The sequence below is a fragment of the Myotis yumanensis genome, unplaced genomic scaffold (genome assembly GCF_028538775.1).
Source record: "Myotis yumanensis isolate MYYU_CA2020_CCGP unplaced genomic scaffold, mMyoYum1.0.hap1 SCAF_8, whole genome shotgun sequence".
In the NCBI taxonomy this organism is placed as follows: domain Eukaryota; kingdom Metazoa; phylum Chordata; class Mammalia; order Chiroptera; family Vespertilionidae; genus Myotis; species Myotis yumanensis.
In genome coordinates, this window is record NW_027223759.1 from 46641068 (window position 1) to 46660763 (window position 19696).

At 40.6% G+C, this 19696-nt stretch overlaps 1 protein-coding gene and 1 non-coding gene across 2 annotated transcripts in view; one reads left to right on the top strand and one right to left on the bottom strand.

Annotated features, from left to right (window-relative positions):
• Positions 1-4705: 4705 nt before the first annotated feature.
• Positions 4706-4815, top strand: LOC139015856 (U6 spliceosomal RNA). The gene has a single exon (XR_011472511.1). It is a non-coding gene; the product is annotated as a U6 spliceosomal RNA (small nuclear RNA).
• Positions 4816-17095: 12280 nt separating this feature from the next.
• The window catches only part of UBR3 (ubiquitin protein ligase E3 component n-recognin 3), a 159799-nt gene continuing 157198 nt past the window's right edge, over positions 17096-19696 (bottom strand). The window contains exon 39 of the mRNA XM_070422781.1: positions 17096-19480. Coding sequence (XP_070278882.1) covers positions 19363-19480 — 118 coding nt within the window. The 3' untranslated portion in view covers positions 17096-19362. The remainder of the gene's footprint in view (positions 19481-19696) is intronic.

Genomic DNA, 19696 nt, shown 5'->3' on the forward strand with positions numbered 1-19696 from the left:
AATATAGCAGTCATGACTGAGGCTGTAAAATGGGGACGTGAACAGGCCCCACCACATGTTAATAGTGAGTATTAAATGAGAAATCCATACTAATTCCTTAGAATATATTAATCATTCAAAAAATATAAGATATTTTCATTACTATTATTATCAAAATTATGTATATCATTTACATCACTGGTTCCAGCCTGTGTCTTACCCTAGTACAGTGGTCGGCAACCGCAGCTCGGGAGCCACATGCGGCTCTTTGGCCCCTTGAGTGTGGCTCTTCCAAAAATACCACGTGCGGGCACGCGCGTATAGTACGATTGAAACTTCGTAGCCCATGCGCAGAAGTCGGTTTTCGGAAAGGAGATAGACGAAACAAGTATACAAGATGAGTGTGGATGGAAGAGTTGGAAGGGGTCGACCTCAGCGAACGTACCTCAATCAGATTGAGGACGTTTTTAGCAAAGGCCAGCTTAGGAGTACCCTAATTCAGTTAATAACAATGTACCTACCTATATAGTTTAAGTTCAAAAAATTTGGCTCTCAAAAGAAATTTCAATCGTTGTACTGTTGATATTTGGCTCTGTTGACTAATGAGTTTGCCAACCACTGCCCTAGTATATAAATGTTAGGACAGAGTCTCTGTCTGGTCCTACTGTCTTTATTTGCCTTGATGCATTTTCACCCACACCTTGAGGTATGCTACTAGGGGGTCCTTCTCTCTCTCTCTCTCTCTCTCTCTCTCTCTCTTTCTTTCACACACACACACACACACACACACACACACACACACCACATCACAGACTATCCTACAAGCTTAATTTTCTTTTTTCCAAGGGCAATTGTTTCCCCCTGCCTTCATACTCCTCCCTATCTCCCTATCTTATTAAAGTAGTGTAGAATTCACCAATAATTAGCACTCCATGTGGATTCAAAGGCCAAGGCCAATCCTGGGTCAATACTGAGTCATATGTTCATATCCTTTAGGGCTAGGAGAGATGCCTGGGCCCCTCTGGCTTCTATAGGAGATGCAGAGCTCAGCTTTCTACCAGGATTCCGTCCAAGTAAGAAGTGGACTGGATTCTTAGCAGCCAAAGACCAGTGACCAGTGTACCCTACACTCAACTAATTCCAGCATTCCAAGGACATAACCAACTCAACCAAAAGATATGTTGTTCTACCTTTAACTATATTTCTAAATTTTCTTTTTAATTTGAAGAGATACCAAATCCATTTGGTCACTTGTTTTTAAGCCATGTGAATTCTAAGTGAAAAACTGGTCCTATGGTTCTGATTCACTACTATATGAATCGTATTAAGGCTATTTGCAAAGATCTGTAGGGAGCCCCAAATTATACCTTTCAAGGTAAGAAGTATAACTTGTACTAAGAATCAAATTATTCAAATCCAAAACAATCCTGTGTTCAAGCTGAAAATTTGTTCCCCAGGCTTCTCTAAGCCTTGTACTGTGAGTCATTCTAGATGACTAAACCTCCCAATACTTGAAAGCTTAGTCATTTAAACAGAAAACTTTAGAATTTTAGTGATGTGAGACAAAAATCTTCCTAAATAGAACTATTTCAACTTCCTAAGCAAGGCAAAACGAACATAATTTTACCTTCTCTTAGAGACTCAGGGTCATCCATAAAAATATCAGTTAACGGCTCATTCTAGAATAGATTTAAGACTCCAAGGGTTATTTAACCCTACCCTAAATGGCCCAGATGGTTGGTTTTGAGTTCTTGGGACTATTATAGTTTTTCTGTCTCTTTTCTTATTGGTACCTGTCACTTCCCACCACTAGAAGTTTGCTGATCTACAGTAGCTTCTTCCACATTAAACTATTTGTTGCTTTTTAAATCTGAGAGCTTAGATACCCTGTGAGAGTTCGTATATAGTACAAATTGATTCTAAATGGGGCCCTGAGAGATTCCACATGTGAACAACCTAAAGTTGCTCAGATGTTGTTTTTTTAAAATCGGTAAAGCATAAATAAACAAAACAAATGAAACATTTTGTGACATCCACTCTGGGTTCTCTGATGTTTTGTTGGTTTTTCTTACTTTGTGATTTTGGCCATGTCCTATAACCACGAGAAGACAGGCTGTGGCCATGAGAAATGGGGCGGGGCGGGGGTGGGGAGTGGTGCGGGGGGAGGTTGTGGCAAAGGAGACAAGGCCTCAGATGTGCTTCATTCTCTCTCTATCATCAGGGGCATCAGCCGGCTGGAAATACAACCAGTGGCTTGGATCAACAAATAACTGAAATACCTCAGGAAAGACTTGGGACAGAAAGGCCAGGGGCAGTCAGAAACAGGTACCCTCAAAAATATTTCCTCACTCCTTACAAAGAATTACTAAAGGCATGAGATCTTGCCCCGACCCTGGGACCCGGTTGGAAGAAGCAGCTTTGTTCCCTGGGTTTGGCTGGATGGGCCAGCTCCCCAGGGGGACAGAGGGCTGTCAGACACCGCACTCCCATCCCAAGAACCGGCTCGCAAGCAGGGCTGCTCCTCTGCCGCCTCTCCCTGCAGCGCACCACCTGGCCCCAGGATTTCTCTGTACTGGGAGAAACCTCTGCCCAACATTTCAGTCAATCCTGGGGAGCATTTTCAATAGGTGAGTGAGCTTCCAACTATTTAATTCCTTAAACAGCAGAAATCTCAACTGTTCCCTAGAGTCTGTGCTTGGCTTGGAGGAAGCCCTTTCCCAATAATCTCCTGACACAGGGCAGCTGAGGCACCGGCCGTCCGGCAGCACCGAGGCTAAGGAGCTCTTGTCCTGTGGCCTGCTTCTCACATCCCACCCTCTGCCCCCAGGCAGGCTGGCTCTTGAGCTTCTTTCCAGCCTCTTCCCTTGGGCAGCTTCCAGCTTACTTGACCTATTTTCTACCAGCTCAAAACAGAGGGCACAGAAAAGTGCTGAGTCACTATAGGGTCTGTGTTGTTTCCCATTTATAAAGCCCAATGTTAAAACAAAATATCACTTTTTAGCGACCCCACACCTCATAGGTTTAATGGTCCATTCTAATTAATAATCAGCTACATTTCTCTCTTTACCTTCTTTCCCTAGTGCTAAGAGAAAAGAAAGTTCTTCTCTTTCAGTAGATTCTAGATCAGGGGTGGGCAAACTTTTTGACTCAAGGGCCACAATGGGTTCTTAAACTGGACCGGAGGGCCGGAACAAAAGCATGGATGGAGTGTTTGTGTGAACTAATATAAATTCAAAGTAAACATCATTACATAAAAGGATACGCTTTTTTTTTTTTTTAGTTTTATTCATTTCAAACGGGCCAGATCCGGCCCGCGGGCCGTAGTTTGCCCACGGCTGTTCTAGATCCTGTATTTATAAATATCATTAGAGGCTATACACTTTCACAATGATAGGAAAAGTAAAGATTTTCTCTATTTACCCAATCAGGACAGAACTATTTCTCTGACTATTACTAGAAAGTTTTCTCCCTTCTCCATCTTCAGCTCAGTGTCCTGGGTCTCTAGGTTCATAGTAGCTATTCAAGAAACATTCATTGGTTGGAAGAATGGCTAGAGATGGATAAATGTCTCCACTTTGTCATCTTCCAGGGCATCCCCCAAACTTGTCAGAGAACCCTCACAATGCTTCTTGGAGGCTCTTCTTCAGGGACCCATGATCAAAGGGGCCTCTCTGAAGCCTATTTGAGGTTCATACAACGGAATTTATTTATTAAGACACTTCAATTTGCATCTATGTTTTGTTTGCAGAAGAACTGGATGAAAACCTAGCTCCCTGGGTCCTGGGGAGAAGTTCTGAGTGAATGGTTGGACAATTGTGTGTTTCTAGTACAGCTCAGCTCTCAGGCACCTTGGCATCCACTTGGCCCTGGAATGGCTGTGCACAGCCAGGGCTCTGTCAGGAGTTCAAAGGGCTCCTCCAGAGCTCTGAAGCAATTAAATTTGGGACTTGCTCTACTTTGTTATAAGCCTGTAGGATTTTTTTATCTTTTCAGAAGTCTTGGCAGCTATTGGCCCCTCTTTAGAGAACATCCTCCCTCGAACATTACAAGATGCTACTGCCCACTGAGAACTACAAAGGCAATGGCCCTGGTTACTGACCCCACAGTATGTCAGAGGCCAGGGACTCAGTGTCACAGGCCAAACTACCCTAGTGAGACTCAGTGGCTGCAACTTCCCTAGTCTCCCAGCTCCCCCAGTCTGTCTCTCCCTTTTCTGGAGCTGAGCCAGGCTTCCAGAGGACATGTCCTCCTCGCAGTGGGACTCCTTGTTAACATTGCTTCTTTTCTCTTGTTCTTTGCTCCAGTCCCACTGCAGCTTCCTATCACAGCATTGCCAACCAGATCTGATCCCACTCCTGATATGGCCTTCCCAAGAGAGGGCTTTGAGCCACGAGAAGACAGGCTGTGGCCATGAGAAATGGAAGGAGCCTCTCCAGGATGAAAAGAGGCTACATCAGTAACTTGCAGCGCTGAGCACAGGGAAAGTGCTCTTACAACTGTTACTGTTCCGATTATTGGTTGCATAGTCTTAAAGTGACTCCCCACATATTGCTTCTCAGTAGCAAGGGAGAAAAAAAACAAACACAGCAACCACACCATGGGGAAAGTGTACAACACCTTGGCTGGATGATCAAAATCAACTTTATCTATAACCTCAATCTAACCATGAAGAAACACCAGGCAAATACACAATGAGGAACATGCTGTTCAAACAACATGGTGTGTGGTGCTCCCTTTCTCAACACATATACTAAAATTGGAATGATACAGAGAAGATTAGCATAGCCCCCCCTGCACAAAGATAACACACAAATTTATGAAATTTAAAAAAAATGTGTGTAGGGGGAATGAGGGATCAATGTCATTAAAACAGATTAAAGGAAGCTAAAAATACATGACAAGAATATGCAATACTTGACCCTAGACTGGATCCTGTACTAGGGAGGGGGAAGGGGATGCTTTAGAGGCCATTGATAAGTCAACAAAATTGATATGTGAAGGCTAGATTAGACAAACGGACTTTGTTCATATTTTCATATATTGATCTCAGTTTGAATATTTAGTTAATAGAAAGACTTTAGACCCGGCAGGAAATTCTCCAAATATACTTTGCAATGGGTGGTAGGTTTTAAAGTGTCTCTAGGCTTTCTGGGATGGATGGCAGACAATTAGCCTGCCTCTTGCCTGAGAAATCAGACTAATTACTGGTGAGGCTTGGCTAATGGGGTCTTTTGTGAACTCCCTCCTTAAATGAGAAATCTTTAACTTTTCACAAAAACTCAATCTCATTTGTGCTGCTGATTCCTAATATTTCTAAATAATTGCTTGGCCTCTGGGCTTGTGTAGTCAAATAACCCAAATCAAACCAAGCTGCTGTGGCAGAAGAAGTTTTTATTTTGTGTGACTCTACCGGAGGAAACAGACTGAGTTTGGAATCATCATAAGCAAAGACTAGCGGCAGCTCACTCTGGGGCCAGTTTCGTGGACCTGCGCTAAGAGGTGAGTTTACCCCATTTGGGCTGAAATGGCTTGTTGAGATGCTCACACCGTGAACACTGGCATGTTTCAGAACTCACAGATTGTAAGACGTAGGCTAGTCCCCTGACCCAAGTCAACTGCCACACATGGACAGGCTCAGGGTTCTGTGTCTAAGGCAGAGGGGACAACGTCCAGGGAAGCCAGCTCACTGTCCTGCATCAACCTAGAAAGGAGGCAGAAAAGTCGGAGACGATAAGAGGTGTTTGAGGCTGGAACCTCTTAGTAATGACAGGGTCATCCACCAGCAGGAGGTCCTCTGAGGGAGGTGACCTTGAAACAGAGATACATGTCAACGATGATAGGAGGAGAGGGAAGAACAACTCAGAGCTTGTCAGGCCGGAGAGGATTCCAAAAGTGGCTCGGAGCTGAGGTGTACCCTACACAGTTGGCTGGAAGGACCTGCTCCAGCAGCACCTCCAGTGACCTTGAAAGGCAGATGTGGAATATTCTATTAGCCCTTTCTTCAGAGTTCTTCCTCATCAAGGATTTTCACAACTCTTGAAATACAGTAAGACGGGAATGCTCGGTGCCTTTGGATTCCTTTTATAATATTAAATTGCACTGAATTGCCTCCTAGCTAATTCTGAGCTCTTCCTCTACTATATTTTCACCAGCTCCACTGGTTCTTTCCAGAAACTTTGAGAAGGGAGAGCTGTCTGCCCCATAGCTCCTTGGGATATTCTGGCTCCCCACTATATCCTGAGGAATAGAAAACATTTCCTCTTTTGCCTTAATAACGGTACCATTCAACTTTTTAAAAAATTGGTAGAAAACTTCAAAAAGCTAAAACAAAGAGGTACAAAAATGGTTTCAGGACATAGTTTGTATTCTAATGGGAGTTATGGCAAAAGTTAGGGTCCAGTAAACTCCAGGTTCTTTCCCTCTCTTCCACTCCTCCACTCAGCCTAGAACTTTCTGAACAAAATCCTCCTTAAACCCTTCAGCATCTTTCTCCCGCTCCATTCTGAGCACATGCATATTCCTCCAGGAAATAAGCATGGACAGGGGCCTCGGTCACCACAGGTAAGACTAAGTGGGTCATTAAAGGTCCATGCCTAGTCAGAGAAAGGACGCCTCTCATTTCTCAATGACCAGGGTTCTCACACTGTGTTATGCACACAGACTACCTGGTAAATGTGTTAAAATTCATATTTGGGGGCCTTTCTTCCACATTCACTAGGTCTGTGGTAGGGCTCAGGAAACTGCTTTTTTGTTTTTAAGAGAGAGAGAGTAAGGGGGCACAAAACATCTATGTGAGAGAAACATCAATCCATTGCCTCCAGTACTGGGGATTGAACCTCCAACCTAGGTATGTATCCTAACCCTAATCGGGAATCGAACCCGCCATCTTTTGGTATACGGGAGGCAGCTCCAACCAACTGAGCAACCAGGCTGGGGCTCCTTGGTGTTTCTTGAACAATTTTTGTTATATTGTTGTTAATCCTCACCTGAGGATATTTTCCCATTGATTTTTAGAGAGAGTTGGAAGGGAGGGGGAGAGACAGAGAGAGAGAAACATGGGGATCGAGCCTGCAACCGAGGTACCCTTGACCAGAATCGAAACTTGGACCTTTCAGTCTGTGGGCTGATACTCTATCCGCTGAGCAAACTGGCTAGGACAGGAAACTGCATTTTTTAACAGTCATTCTTTGGTAATTCTGATTCAGATAAAAAGAAGACACTTTGAAAGCCTGTTTGGGGGCTATAGCATCATAATGACAGTCTTAAAAAACTGGTACCAAATCCTAACAGAAGTAAAGGGTCATTTCTCTACCCTTCTCTAGACCAGAATGGAGTCATCCCCTGGATCTGAACCTTCAAGAGCTGCCCTGGCTCAACCTCCCAGTCCACCATGGCACTCTGCGAGCCCGAGTTACCCACAACAGCTGCTGACTCTTTTAAATGATCACAGGGGAGTCACATTCTACAGCCTCCCATGCAAAGCCATCCAGTGTGTAATCACCCTTCAGTGAAGTTCTCCCTTACATTTAATCAGTTCTCTCACTGCAAGACTCATCAACTCTGGCTCTGTTCTCTGTGGAGATGGAAAAACAACCTTACTGTGCAATTTCTGGCCCTTCATTGAATCACAGAAGAGATTGCAGATATTATCTGGCACCACCCCTCTACCCTACCTATGAGGATGTTTGTCCAAAGACGACATGCATTCTGTGGGTTTTAGTTTACAGTTCCTGCAAAACATCTGAAGAAAGCTGTCCAGGAGGTAGTTAGCTATACAACAGCCTCCATTCTGTAAATTTTCTATTCTACTGTGTTGCCTTTTCTGTTTCAGAATATACATATGAACTCCTCCATCATTCCTCCAAAACACATGTTTTCCAATATTATAACCATTTTAACTGCTTGTCTTCAGATTTTTCTTTGCTCCAAATAGGGTTGCCAGACATGGCAAATTAAAACTCAGGACTCCTAGTTAAATTTGAATTTCAAATAAACTAATAATTTTAGTAAATATTTCCCATGCAATATTTGAGTCATGCTGATACCTTTTTAAAATTTTTATTGTTGAGAGCATTACAGATGTTGTTCCCTTTTGCCCCCATTACTCCCTCCACCTGGTTCCCACTCTGCCCCGGGCCTTCACTACCCTATTGTCTGTGCCATGGACAATGCATATATACATATAAGTTCTTTGATTACAAGATACAAGGCCAGCACACAAAAATAATTTAATTTCTATTAACAATAAACAATTAGAAACTAAAAATTTTAAATACCCATTAGAAAATGAAATCTCAGTTATAAATCTAATATTCAGCTTTAGATTGTTTTTTTCAAGCTCCTTCTGTACTAAGGCATTTGAAAGTTCTAAACTAAAGTTCAAAAACAGACAAAACTAACCTATGATGATGAAGATAGAAAAGCGTAGTACCAGGGTAGGACATAGGGGACTTGTGGTTTCTCTGGTAGTATTCTATTTCTTGACTTGTGTAATGATATGTTTACCTTTTGATAAATCACTAGCATAAACAATTATGAGTTGGATACTTTTCTGAATATATGTTCTACATCAAAAAATTTTAAATAATAAACAAAAATATAGAGTGTTATCATGTCTTGAAACATTTGTAAAACTACATTTTGAAATTGCAGTTTACATTTTATCTTAACCAATTAAACATTAGCAGAATGATCTGAGAAATATATTGGTTTAATTTAACAAATCATTAGATTTCCATAAAATTTCATTGTTTTACAAAATTTGCATCATTCTCACCCATATTTTCCTCATCATTATTACCTAGCAATGACAGTAACTGTTGTCACATAGCTAACATTAATCATCCTTACAAAGCTTGAAGATGCTTTCATTTTGGGGTAGATAGTCTTAGGGTCAGAGCATTGAGATAATTATCCCTCATCTACACAAGGTTCATCTTTTTTGTTTTGTTTCCAACATCCCAATTCCTCTATTTCCCTCTCTGTCCTCTCCCTGCCCCCAAACATAGGTATCTGAGATTATCCTTGGATACTAATGTATTCTTTAAAATTATAAAGGGTACAAAGTTTCAGTTGAAAGGGCGAGGGCTATGCCCTCCATCTTGCCTGTATCCTCCATGTTGGGGCCACGCGCGGCCTTCTTCCCGGAAGCCCAGGCCTCTGCAGGCCACGCCCGGGATTTTAAACTAACCAATGACAATCAGGGGAAGTGCGCGCCATAGATATGACCACATCCTGTGTAACAGGACCCGGCTTGCGCCTGGCCAATCGGCAGAGCACAGTCCTTTCTCCTCCCCTTACTCCGACCCCCCCTATATAATCGGTCTCTGGGCGGGGTTCGGGCGCTCAGCCATTTGGTTTGCCTTGATGTCGGTGAGCCTGGTGGATGGGGAGCCCAAGCTAGCTTGAATACAGATTCTTATGCTTTTGCATCGAATTGGCTCCCTGATGTGGTTTCTTGGGAATCTTGAAATCTGGGCACAACACAGTTATGCTGGATGAATAAATTCAGGATATCTGTGCAGCATGATGTATATAGTTAATAACACTATATTGTATACTTGAAATTTGCTAAGAAAGTCGGTCTTAAATGTCCTCACCACAAAAACAATTGTAACTATATGAGGTGATGAATATGTTAATTAACTTGGTTGTAGTAATAATTTTGCAATGTTTATGTGTATCAAAACATCACATTGTACACTGTCAATATATACAATTTTTGTCAATAATGACTCAATGAAGCTGGAAAACATTATATGGTTTTTAATGTGTACAAATTTTTAGCTTACATAAATGGTTGGTGCAATAGATCTTATTCTTTTTTCTCTTTTACCCAACACCATGGTTTTTGAATAATTACCTCTGTTGCTATGTGCACATCTAGTTTATTTCTGACTGCTCCAGAGTTCACTCTGTGTGTACCTACTTTTTATCTGTTTTTTTCTTTTGTGATAAACAACAAAAAACACTGCAAACCTACCCCTATACCAAAAGTTTCTTTGGAATATATCCAGGGTTGGGAAGGCTGGGTCATTAAGTATGTAGATTTATCTTTGCTAGGTACTGCTACAATACTGCTTCTAGAAGTGTCTCTCGTTATGTGTTTCGTTTGTATTTCGCTGATTTGGTAGGGAGCATTTCTTTTATACACATATTAGTCATTTAGATTTGGGGTTCTATGAATTACCTATTCATATTTCTTGCACATTTTTCTACTAGGCTTCTAAGTATTCTTTACTGATATAAATTAGTTCTACCTAACGCACAAACTACGAAGTAAACAATTGATAAATTTGATATCAAAAGTAAGCATTTCTCTTCCAGGAACAACAGGAGAGGCAACAAATTAAACAGATAACCACGTGGAGGAAGATATCAGCAGCATCTAAAACATCAGAGGAGTTTCCATTCCACCTTATTTAGCCTTCCCAACGACCCCAGAAGTCAGCGTCATTATAACTCCCATTTTATAGATGGAAAACCTGAGACCAAAGAGGCACAAATAACTTACCCATGATCAAATCGATAATCAGAAGATGAGAGCAGACTTAAATCCAGAATGGAAACTCTTTGCTCTGGGACTTGCACTTTTGGGATCCATGTGTAAGGAGCTTGGAAGTTCCACTCCATCCTAACAAGAAGTTAAACAGACTGAAAAATAATCAGCTCTTCTTGGCTCCCTGAGAGAAGGGAGGACACAAGGCCAAGCGCCGCCCTCCAGGTTGGAGAGAGGGGGGACTATGCGGAGTTGTAGCTTCCTGATGAGATTCACAGTGGAAGCAGCTGTGGGAGTCAGCGCTGGGGAGGAACACCTGGCCTGCATTTGATGCAGGAGGCTCAGTGTGGACAAGTCTGAGAGTTAGAAGCTCAGAGGGGCCTGGTCATAGGGCAGCCCCGATGATCTTGTGTGATTTACCTCAGGAGCTCAATCAGTTTCCCACAGTAAATAGCAGAGAAAAACCCCCTCGGGCTTCCTTCAGGAGAAGGGAAAAGGAACCATTGTGAAATATACCAAACCACTCAGTTCTATTAAAAAGGCCTGCCCTCAGGAGAAACTAATTAACCAGAGCCTAGGGGAGGTGGGGAATGCATTTACAAGCTCCAGTCCACTCTAGCCACCCTGTTCCACCCAAGTGGGGAGGGTAAAGGGCGAAACTTGTGAAGGTCACAGTCCAGAGGCACAGGTTCACTCATAGACTGAGCAGAAATTATAGGGCCATAGAAGGCTTCCCTCCCCCAAATCACAACTAAAGGTCTATTTACAGCAGCTCCTCCACCCAGTGCCTCACAGCAGACTATCAAGGGGCATTTCAAGGCATACCAAAAGGAAAAAAACAAGCAGACAGACAGAAAGCACCTCTTTAGAAAGGATAGAGCAAGCATCCGAACCAGATAGGCAGGATGCTGGAAGGATCAGACTTAGGACTGAAAGTAACTATGATTAATATGCAAATGGATAATGTAGACAGCATGCAAGAACAAATGGGCAATGTACACAGAGAGAGAGAAATCCTTTAAAAGGACCAAAAAGAATGCTAGAGATAAAAACATGGTGGATGGATGAGTTTTTTTAAAAGCCCATTCGGCCATAGTTATACCCCTTGAATGACAAATCTCTGTCCTGTAAATCTACATATGTGGCCATCTGTAGGCATATCTTTTCTATCATATATCTTTCTATCTTTTTCCAAATGGTGAAATAAGTATAATGGTGGAGACAGAGTATTGTTTGAATTGGAGGCAAGACAGTTAGATCTGGGAACAAAAAGAACTGAAACCAAGAAAAATAAAACCTTCAAGTTTGATGGTTAAAAACAATTAAGGGACATTGACAAAGGCCCCATATTTGTTATCAGTCAACAGGTCAAAAACAAAGATATCAAAGAGTTGAACTGTACAGACTCACCTGCCTTTTTAAAATCTTTTTATTTTGAAATAATTTTAGCCTTACAGGAAGTTGCAAAAATAATACAGAGACAAGCCTATGTCCTTTACTCAGGTTCCTTCATTTTTATATCTTACATAGCCATAGTCCAATATCAAAACTAGGAAACAATACATTGGTAAAATGTGTGTGCAGTTCTGTCATTTTATCACGTGTGGATTTATGTAACCCCTGCTGCCATCAAATACAGAACAATGCCATCACCATGATATCTGCCTCTGGCTCCCCTTCATAGTTCAGTTTGCTTTATAGCAGTGGTTCTCAACCTGTGGGTCACGACCCCTTTGGCAGTCGAACGACCCTTTCACAGGGGTCGCCTAAGACCATCCTGCATATCAGATATTTACATTACGATTCATAACAGTAGCAACATTACAGTTATGAAGTAGCAACGAAAATAATTTTATGGTTGGGTCACAACATGAGGAACTGTATTTAAAGGGCCAGAAGGTTGAGAACCACTGCTTTATAGGAAGATAACAATCTAAAGCTCAGTCTGGGAGCATTTAGGACATGGTGCGTGTGGAGAAGGCAGATGAAAGATGACTGTCCCTTAACTGCCGCTAAGCCAGACTCTCCAGTGTGTCAGGGAATCTTGGTTAGGGACCTCCCACCACTGCTGGTGATTCTCCTGAGAAGCAAACCTCTTTAAAAAGACATTAAAATTGTTCCTGCGACACTGTTCGCAGATCTTTTCTGCACAACCTTCCTTATCTCCTGTCAAACATTCCCCCAACCTGGCCCTTCACTCACTCCCTGGCCTTTTATTCACTGAGACAAACTAGATTCAATCTTCAAGTCCCTTAGTCAGTGGCATTGGCCTGCCTAATCTAACAAGTCACCATACACCTCATTTACTCGTAAATGGACTCATCAAAGAGACTCCGTCCTCTGCCCTCTCTCATGGTATCTCATGCCATGGCCTCATGAAAATCATCCCAAGTTTGCATCTCTGGCTCCAGACAAGGTAGCTCCACCTGTATGTCATGAGCACCCTAGAACTGTCCCAAATTCAACTCTGTATTCTAACAAAAATTGTCCTCTGCTGTGTTCCCCACAGTGGAGACTAAAATCATTACCTGCTCAGTCACTCAGTGTAGAGGCCTCAGTAACTCCAGCCTCCCCCTGCCCTGACCCCACATCGGTCACTTCCAGCGTGCAATAGATGGGGCTTTTGAGCACCTTTCCGCGGTTCCCTCGTTCTTGATTCCCTTCAGATCCTGATTATTTCTCACGTGGACTAAAATGACAATGCAGCCTCCCCTTCACAGCGCCACTGCATTCTTCCTCTCAGCGCCCACCGTGGAGGCATCGCTCCCCTGCTCAACCACCTGGGATGACTCATCACTTAGAAAGTCAAAACTCCTTTTTTCGGCATCTCAAGAGCTCCATTCCCAAGGGAACAGTGTGTGCTCTAGAGCCACCCTGCCTTTGCATCTGCCACTTTTTCATCAGCCCAGATGGTCCTACACCCTTGACCTGCTTGATAAAATCCTATGCATCCTTCCAGACCTCTTTCATAGCCGTCTTCTTGGCTGAGCCTTCTCTGATTGACCAGATGGAATGACTTCTCCTTGGCATTCCCATGGGCACTTTATTCTAACGATTCTTTAAGGTTGCCTAGAAATGCAGCTCACGTACACTTCTAACATAGCAACCACCTTCGTCATTTTCTGATCTAGCAAAATACTGAAGAAAAACAATGAGTTTTAGAGTTAAACTAGGATTTGAATTCCAACTCTGATATGTACTGACATGTGGCATTGCACCAATTGTCCTCTCTGAGCCTAATTTCTTCATCAATAAAATGAGGAAAATACTGTCTGTCCAATAGATTTGCTGCAAGAATTAAACAAGATAATGTGGATAAAATGCCAAGCACAATGTCTCCTCACTCAGGGTAGGCACTCCAAAACTACGAGCTGGGGTCTCCACTTTATATCACACCTAATATCTAAGGCAAGTTTTGTGAATAGCAGGCTGTGAAAAAAAATTTTGTGTAAACCCCTCCCACATTGTACGAGGGTTGGTATGTATGACAGAAGTAATATCCCTCTTCCAGCTTAGGTTATAAAAGACACTGGGGAAAAATTTTTGTAAATAAAGGGTACTTGCCCTGGCTATTGTGGCTCAGTTGGTTGGGCGCAGTTCCATGCACTGAATAGGTGGTTCAATTACAGGTCAAGTACAGGCCTGGGTTGCAGGCTTGATCCCTGGGAGGCATGCAGGAGGCAGCCAATCTATATTCTGCTTTCACATCAATATTTCTCTCTCTCTCAAAATTAACAACAAAAAAAGTTTAAATAGATACTGGGGCTTTAATCTTGGGTATGTTTTTTGTGTATGTTCTGTCTCTTCCGCTCTTTGATCACTTGTCCTGGAGAAATCAGTTGCTGTGTTGTTAGCAGCCCTATGGAGACCCCACATGGCAAGAAACCACAAGTGAATTTGAAAGCAAATCCTCCAGCCCAACAAGCCTCAGTGACTGTGGCTCGGCTGAGACTTACATTACAGCCTACTAAGACTCTGAGCCAGAATCACTCAGCTAAGCTACTCCTGGATTCCTGGCCCACAGACTGTAATATAAGTAATATTATTCTATTGCATTAATTTTAGGGTAATTTGTTAACCAGGCGTAGATATCTAACATAGTCTGAATCTCTTTATTTGCCAATACTAGAAGCCACATATGTCTGTGATGCTTTTGCATTACAATGCAGAGTTGAATGGTTGGTATGTTTTGTAGAAAATGTTTGCTGACTGTTGCTCTAAACTGAGGCCATAATGATCATTTTAATATTGCAATCTGAACACTCACTACCCTACTTAATCTCTTACAATGACTTTCTGTCATTGTAAGGACAAAGATCAAAATCCATAACATGGCTCGAGGCCATGCATGATCTGATTCAAGCCTCTCTTTCCTGCATCATATCTTGCCACACCCTTCTGCTTTCAATGCTTCAACTGTACTGTACTTCTTTCAGTTTCTTTTTCTTAACTGGGGCAACACTGGGTAATAACATTATGTAATTTTCAGATACACAATATTATAATTTGACATCTGTGTACTCTACCTCATGCTCCCCATCTGAAGTCTAGTTTCCTTGTTAGCATATATTTGACCCCCTTAACCCACTTTGCCCTTCCCCTCCCTCTTTTCCTTCTGTAACCACCAATCTGTTGTATCTAGGAGTTTGTTCTTGTTGCTTTTTTTATATTCCATGAGTGAAAGCATCTGGTTTTGTCCTTTTCCATCTGACTTATTTCACTTAGCACGATATTCTAAAGATCCATTCAGTTTCTGGAGTGTACCTTGCCCATGCTTATTCCAGGGCCTGTATGCTATATATACCCTTTAGATTCTAAAGTTTAGAATGCCCTCCTTCTATTCCAGCGGTTCTCAACCTGTGGGCCGCGACCATCAGAAAACACATAGAGCATATCAGATATTTACATTATGATTCATAAAAGTAGCAAAATTACAGTTATGAAGTAGCAACAAAAATAATTTTATGGTTGGGGGTCACCACAACATCAGGAACTGTATTAAAGGGTCACAGCATTAGGAAGGTTGAGAACCACCTCCCCTCCTTCACTTAGCTTTCTACCCATTTTTCAGGTCTCGTTTAAACATCACTTCCTCTATGCAGTCTGTGAGCTCCCCAAACTAAATGAGCCCATTGGTTCCCACAGCCCTCTGCCTAACTTGCTGATAACATCCATTTACTGTAGAGTGCTGTTTCCAACTAGACTGCAGGGAGACACTAACACTCTCACTTGCTTAGCATCTGGCACACAGTAGGCACTTAATATTCCCTGCTCTCCCTTAACCTATTGAATTCTGTCAATTTTCTTCTGATATTGTCCACTTCTTTCTGTCTCCACCACAACTCCCCTAATTGAGCCAACTGTTATGTTGTGTCTGGATTCTTTCAACAGATACCTAGGCAAGTCTTCCCACTCTGGATTTTTCTCCACAGTGCAGCTGGACTAACTTTACTAAAATCCAAAATTATACTAAATAATCCAAGGGTCTGTAAATGCACGTTTCCGCCGCAAAGTAGCGTCGAGTAGCTGGTAGCCAATGTCCAGAATGGTTCGGAGTGCAAAGGGTTAACTCACTCACAGTATCACTATGCTTCTTCATTGTGTTGCATCAGCTGGAGTGGCATCCTCTCCACTGCTAGATTACTGCACACTAAGATGGTACAGCTCTTCAATACTTGATATGCCTCATTATCGAGGGAGCCTGAAGTTCACAAATCGAGAAGTGATGACGTTGCCATCCTTCTGCCCACTCCAGCTCACCCCTGATGAGCTTGATCCAGTCAGATCACAAAAATAAAAGAAAGAACTATGTGCTGTGAATGGAACTGAGACAGTAACAGGTCTTCTGCTCTCCCACTAATTCTCAAGTGTCAGGCATAACCCCAAGCTACAATAAATGTATCTTGTCTTGGTGATTCTAGTGGTTAAAACTATGTTGCATTCTTTTGGGTTTTGTTGTTGTCAACATGACCTCAAATATGAGCCAAGAATGGGAACTTGAGAATTAGCAATGACAATCCTGGAGAAGACTCAAGAGACTCCTGGGCCACCTCTCCTCTCGTGCTGTTGTTCTCTCCAAGCTTTCAGTGCTTTTGTCAGCACTTCTTCTAGGTCAAAGAAATCAATAAATATCAAAACACATAAAGCAGAAAGAAAGGTTTGTAAACATAAATGGATTCCTAACTGGCTGGTGATGATTGGCTAGTGAGCTCCAGGATGGAGGGGAAGGGATGAGGACTGTCAATTCAAACACCTCCACAGACCATTCAAAAAGACCATTATCACGAATCACTTCAGATTTCTAAAGTCCAGCTGGGAATTTTCAGAAAGCAAGGACCATGCAGTGTTCCTCAGATCTGCACAACCATTTTCTTCTCCCCACTCCTTTCCAAAACACATACACTTAGCAAAGGCTTTGCATTAATTTTAACACAAGGATAGCAGAAATAGGAACTAGCTCTCAAAAGAAAAAAGAAAAAACAAACCCTTTACACTTAAACTCTACCTCAAAGCAATTATTAGCTATGTTATGCTTTCATCTTTTGAGCCGTGCTCACTTACATACATTATTGTCAATATCTTTGAAAAAACATGTAAACATTAAACATTTTAAGGACCTTTCACAAACCAAATGACAGTAGGTTTTTATTAACATATCTTACAATGTTGATTATTCCTAGGTTTATAATTTTTGCTTAATTATAAAGATTGATTTAGCTTCTACAGTAATGTACTGTATTTAAATGATCATTCATACAAGGTATCACACCAGTACATTTTTTGAATAATATACACACAGCACTCTAACTTGGATCTGTTATTTTTAAAAGTGGATTTATAAATGGTACTTAAAAAAATTATGGGGGGGAAATTAAAGTTCTAGTTTAGCAGCATGCATGTATGAATTCAAGTACAATTTTCAACCAAGTGCTTTTAAAAAATTTATTGGTGACTAATTCACCAATATCAAAATAAACACTATCAAACCCAAATTTTAATGTTAAGGCTAAATATTTCACTTCACATCCATATGCACAACCATAAAACATTCCATTTTAAATATGTAGTAATCAAAGTCTGAATACATTATACCATGTATATATAGCATCAGAGTTTCAAACTGTAGAATTATTCAAGTTCATGAATCCTGAAACAGTATTTACTAGAGATGTAAATTAGCATTTTGCTCTTCAACCACACTTACAAATGGTCTGATATTCATAATGACTGATGCAAAAAAAATATGGTAGGCTGAACTTATGATACATTACTGTAAAAAGTAGCAATGAGTTGGAAAGGACAGCTATTTAAACAGAATCATTCTAATCTTTCAGAAAGTTATCTTAATATTTTGGAAATGTATATAAAAATAGCAAGCTATTTCCATGTATTTTATTGTAGAGCTATAGGTAATTTTTTTACTTTTTGAACACATTTGAGTATGTACTGTTCTGCTCTCTCTACTTTAACCAAGGCCATCATTTAATGTCCACTTGCATATTCTGTAATATCATGTCATTCATGATTTTTAGAAGCTAGATCTGACTTTATTTTTATATTTTACCACGAGATTTTTTTAGGTTATTTTTATATGTAAAAATGTAATTTTATATAACAAGCCATGTTCAGTCCAAAGTATCTGGAATTGCTTGATAGCACTAAGTATGAAATAATCATCAACTTAATTAATTGGAAGAAAAAAAACCGGCAGCAATATATAACACGCTTTTCTGTAATCTTCCTTCTCTTCTAATAGAGTTTAGCTCAATCATTCCCATTCTGACTTAAAAACCCTACAAACATAAATTGCTTTTCACAACAGCACTTAAGAAGAATGCAGATGTGAGGTTCATTCATGAGGGTCCTCACCACTGAGCCTTTTCCCCCCCTTTTAGGAAACCAAGCAGAAATAGCAGTGATTACATTGCACAAATATATAGATGAACCTCTTGAGTTGAAAGGAAAGTTCCAAAACTATGCTTCATTTGTGGGGAAGTCTGAGCATTTCCAATCCAGTCATTTAAAAAAAAAGTGTGGTTGGTAATAAAAGATGGGCATGAGCAGATTCAAAATCTGCCATGTGTATGCTCTTAAAACTTAATTTTATAGTCAAATCTATTTGTTACTACCTCTAGTAATTCAACCAACTAAAATGGAAAATTTTGATTTTAAGGGCTCCCTTCCCCAAGCATTCATGTATCTCCCAAAATGTACTGTATTATATTAACAGCAGCTATCTACTTATTTTACAATTATTTCAATTATTTACCTGGGGAGAATATTTATGAAATTCCTGAGAATGAATTAAGTTTTCAGCAAAGCCTTAAACTTTAACAGATTCCTCACAATAAGAAAAACATTTTAAAGTTCTACTATTAAACCAACTTTTACTATACAATATTTCACATAAATCATGTTTTACATTTTTTTCTAATTACATACAGCAAAAATCTCAAATCAACACAAGAATGGTGAGGGGAAAAGATGCATTATGTTTAGCAGATGCAAATTAACACACAGACATAAAGAAGCAGTAAAACTTTAAATAAATCATACCCACTCTAAGTATCAATGAATCATTGATATGCATTGCTGGGAGAATCAGTTTTAAATAATTTTGTCAAATTGTGCTTCTTATTAATTGTAGATTTTTTTAAATGACCACTAAAGAATGATCTAACTTGTAACTTATGTTCTCCAGATACTTTTTAAAATTATTATACCATTAATGTGATTACCAAGCACCTAATTTTGGAAAGGCTTCATAACGTAAGTTTTCTTTTTTTCCCCTCAGCAAAAGTGTTAATCCCCCAAATTAAGTTAAAGCTTATTGTTGATAAATTCTTAATGAAAATGATAATATAATGCAGTGCTGAGGTGGTGAGTCAGAGCCCATTGTAGTGTGGACCCCATCTTTTATTGATGTGATCAAAAGTATGAGAGATCCACTGTTGTTCAAGAACTTTGTATCTTTCCTTACAAATGTAGAGAGGCTTGCCTCGCCTAGGAGAAAAAAAGGGAAAAGGGTATTAAAAGTAATAAAATACAATAAAGGTTTTTAAAAATAGAATTTTCATGGCAAAATTTTCACATAGTAATTTGGTTTATTTCATGTTTTCTTAGTAGGTTGATGAGGAAAATATCTCAAAAACTAGAAATAGCTCTAAATTAATGACTGTCAGAATTTCTTTTTTGTTTGTTTGATTTTTCATAATCTTT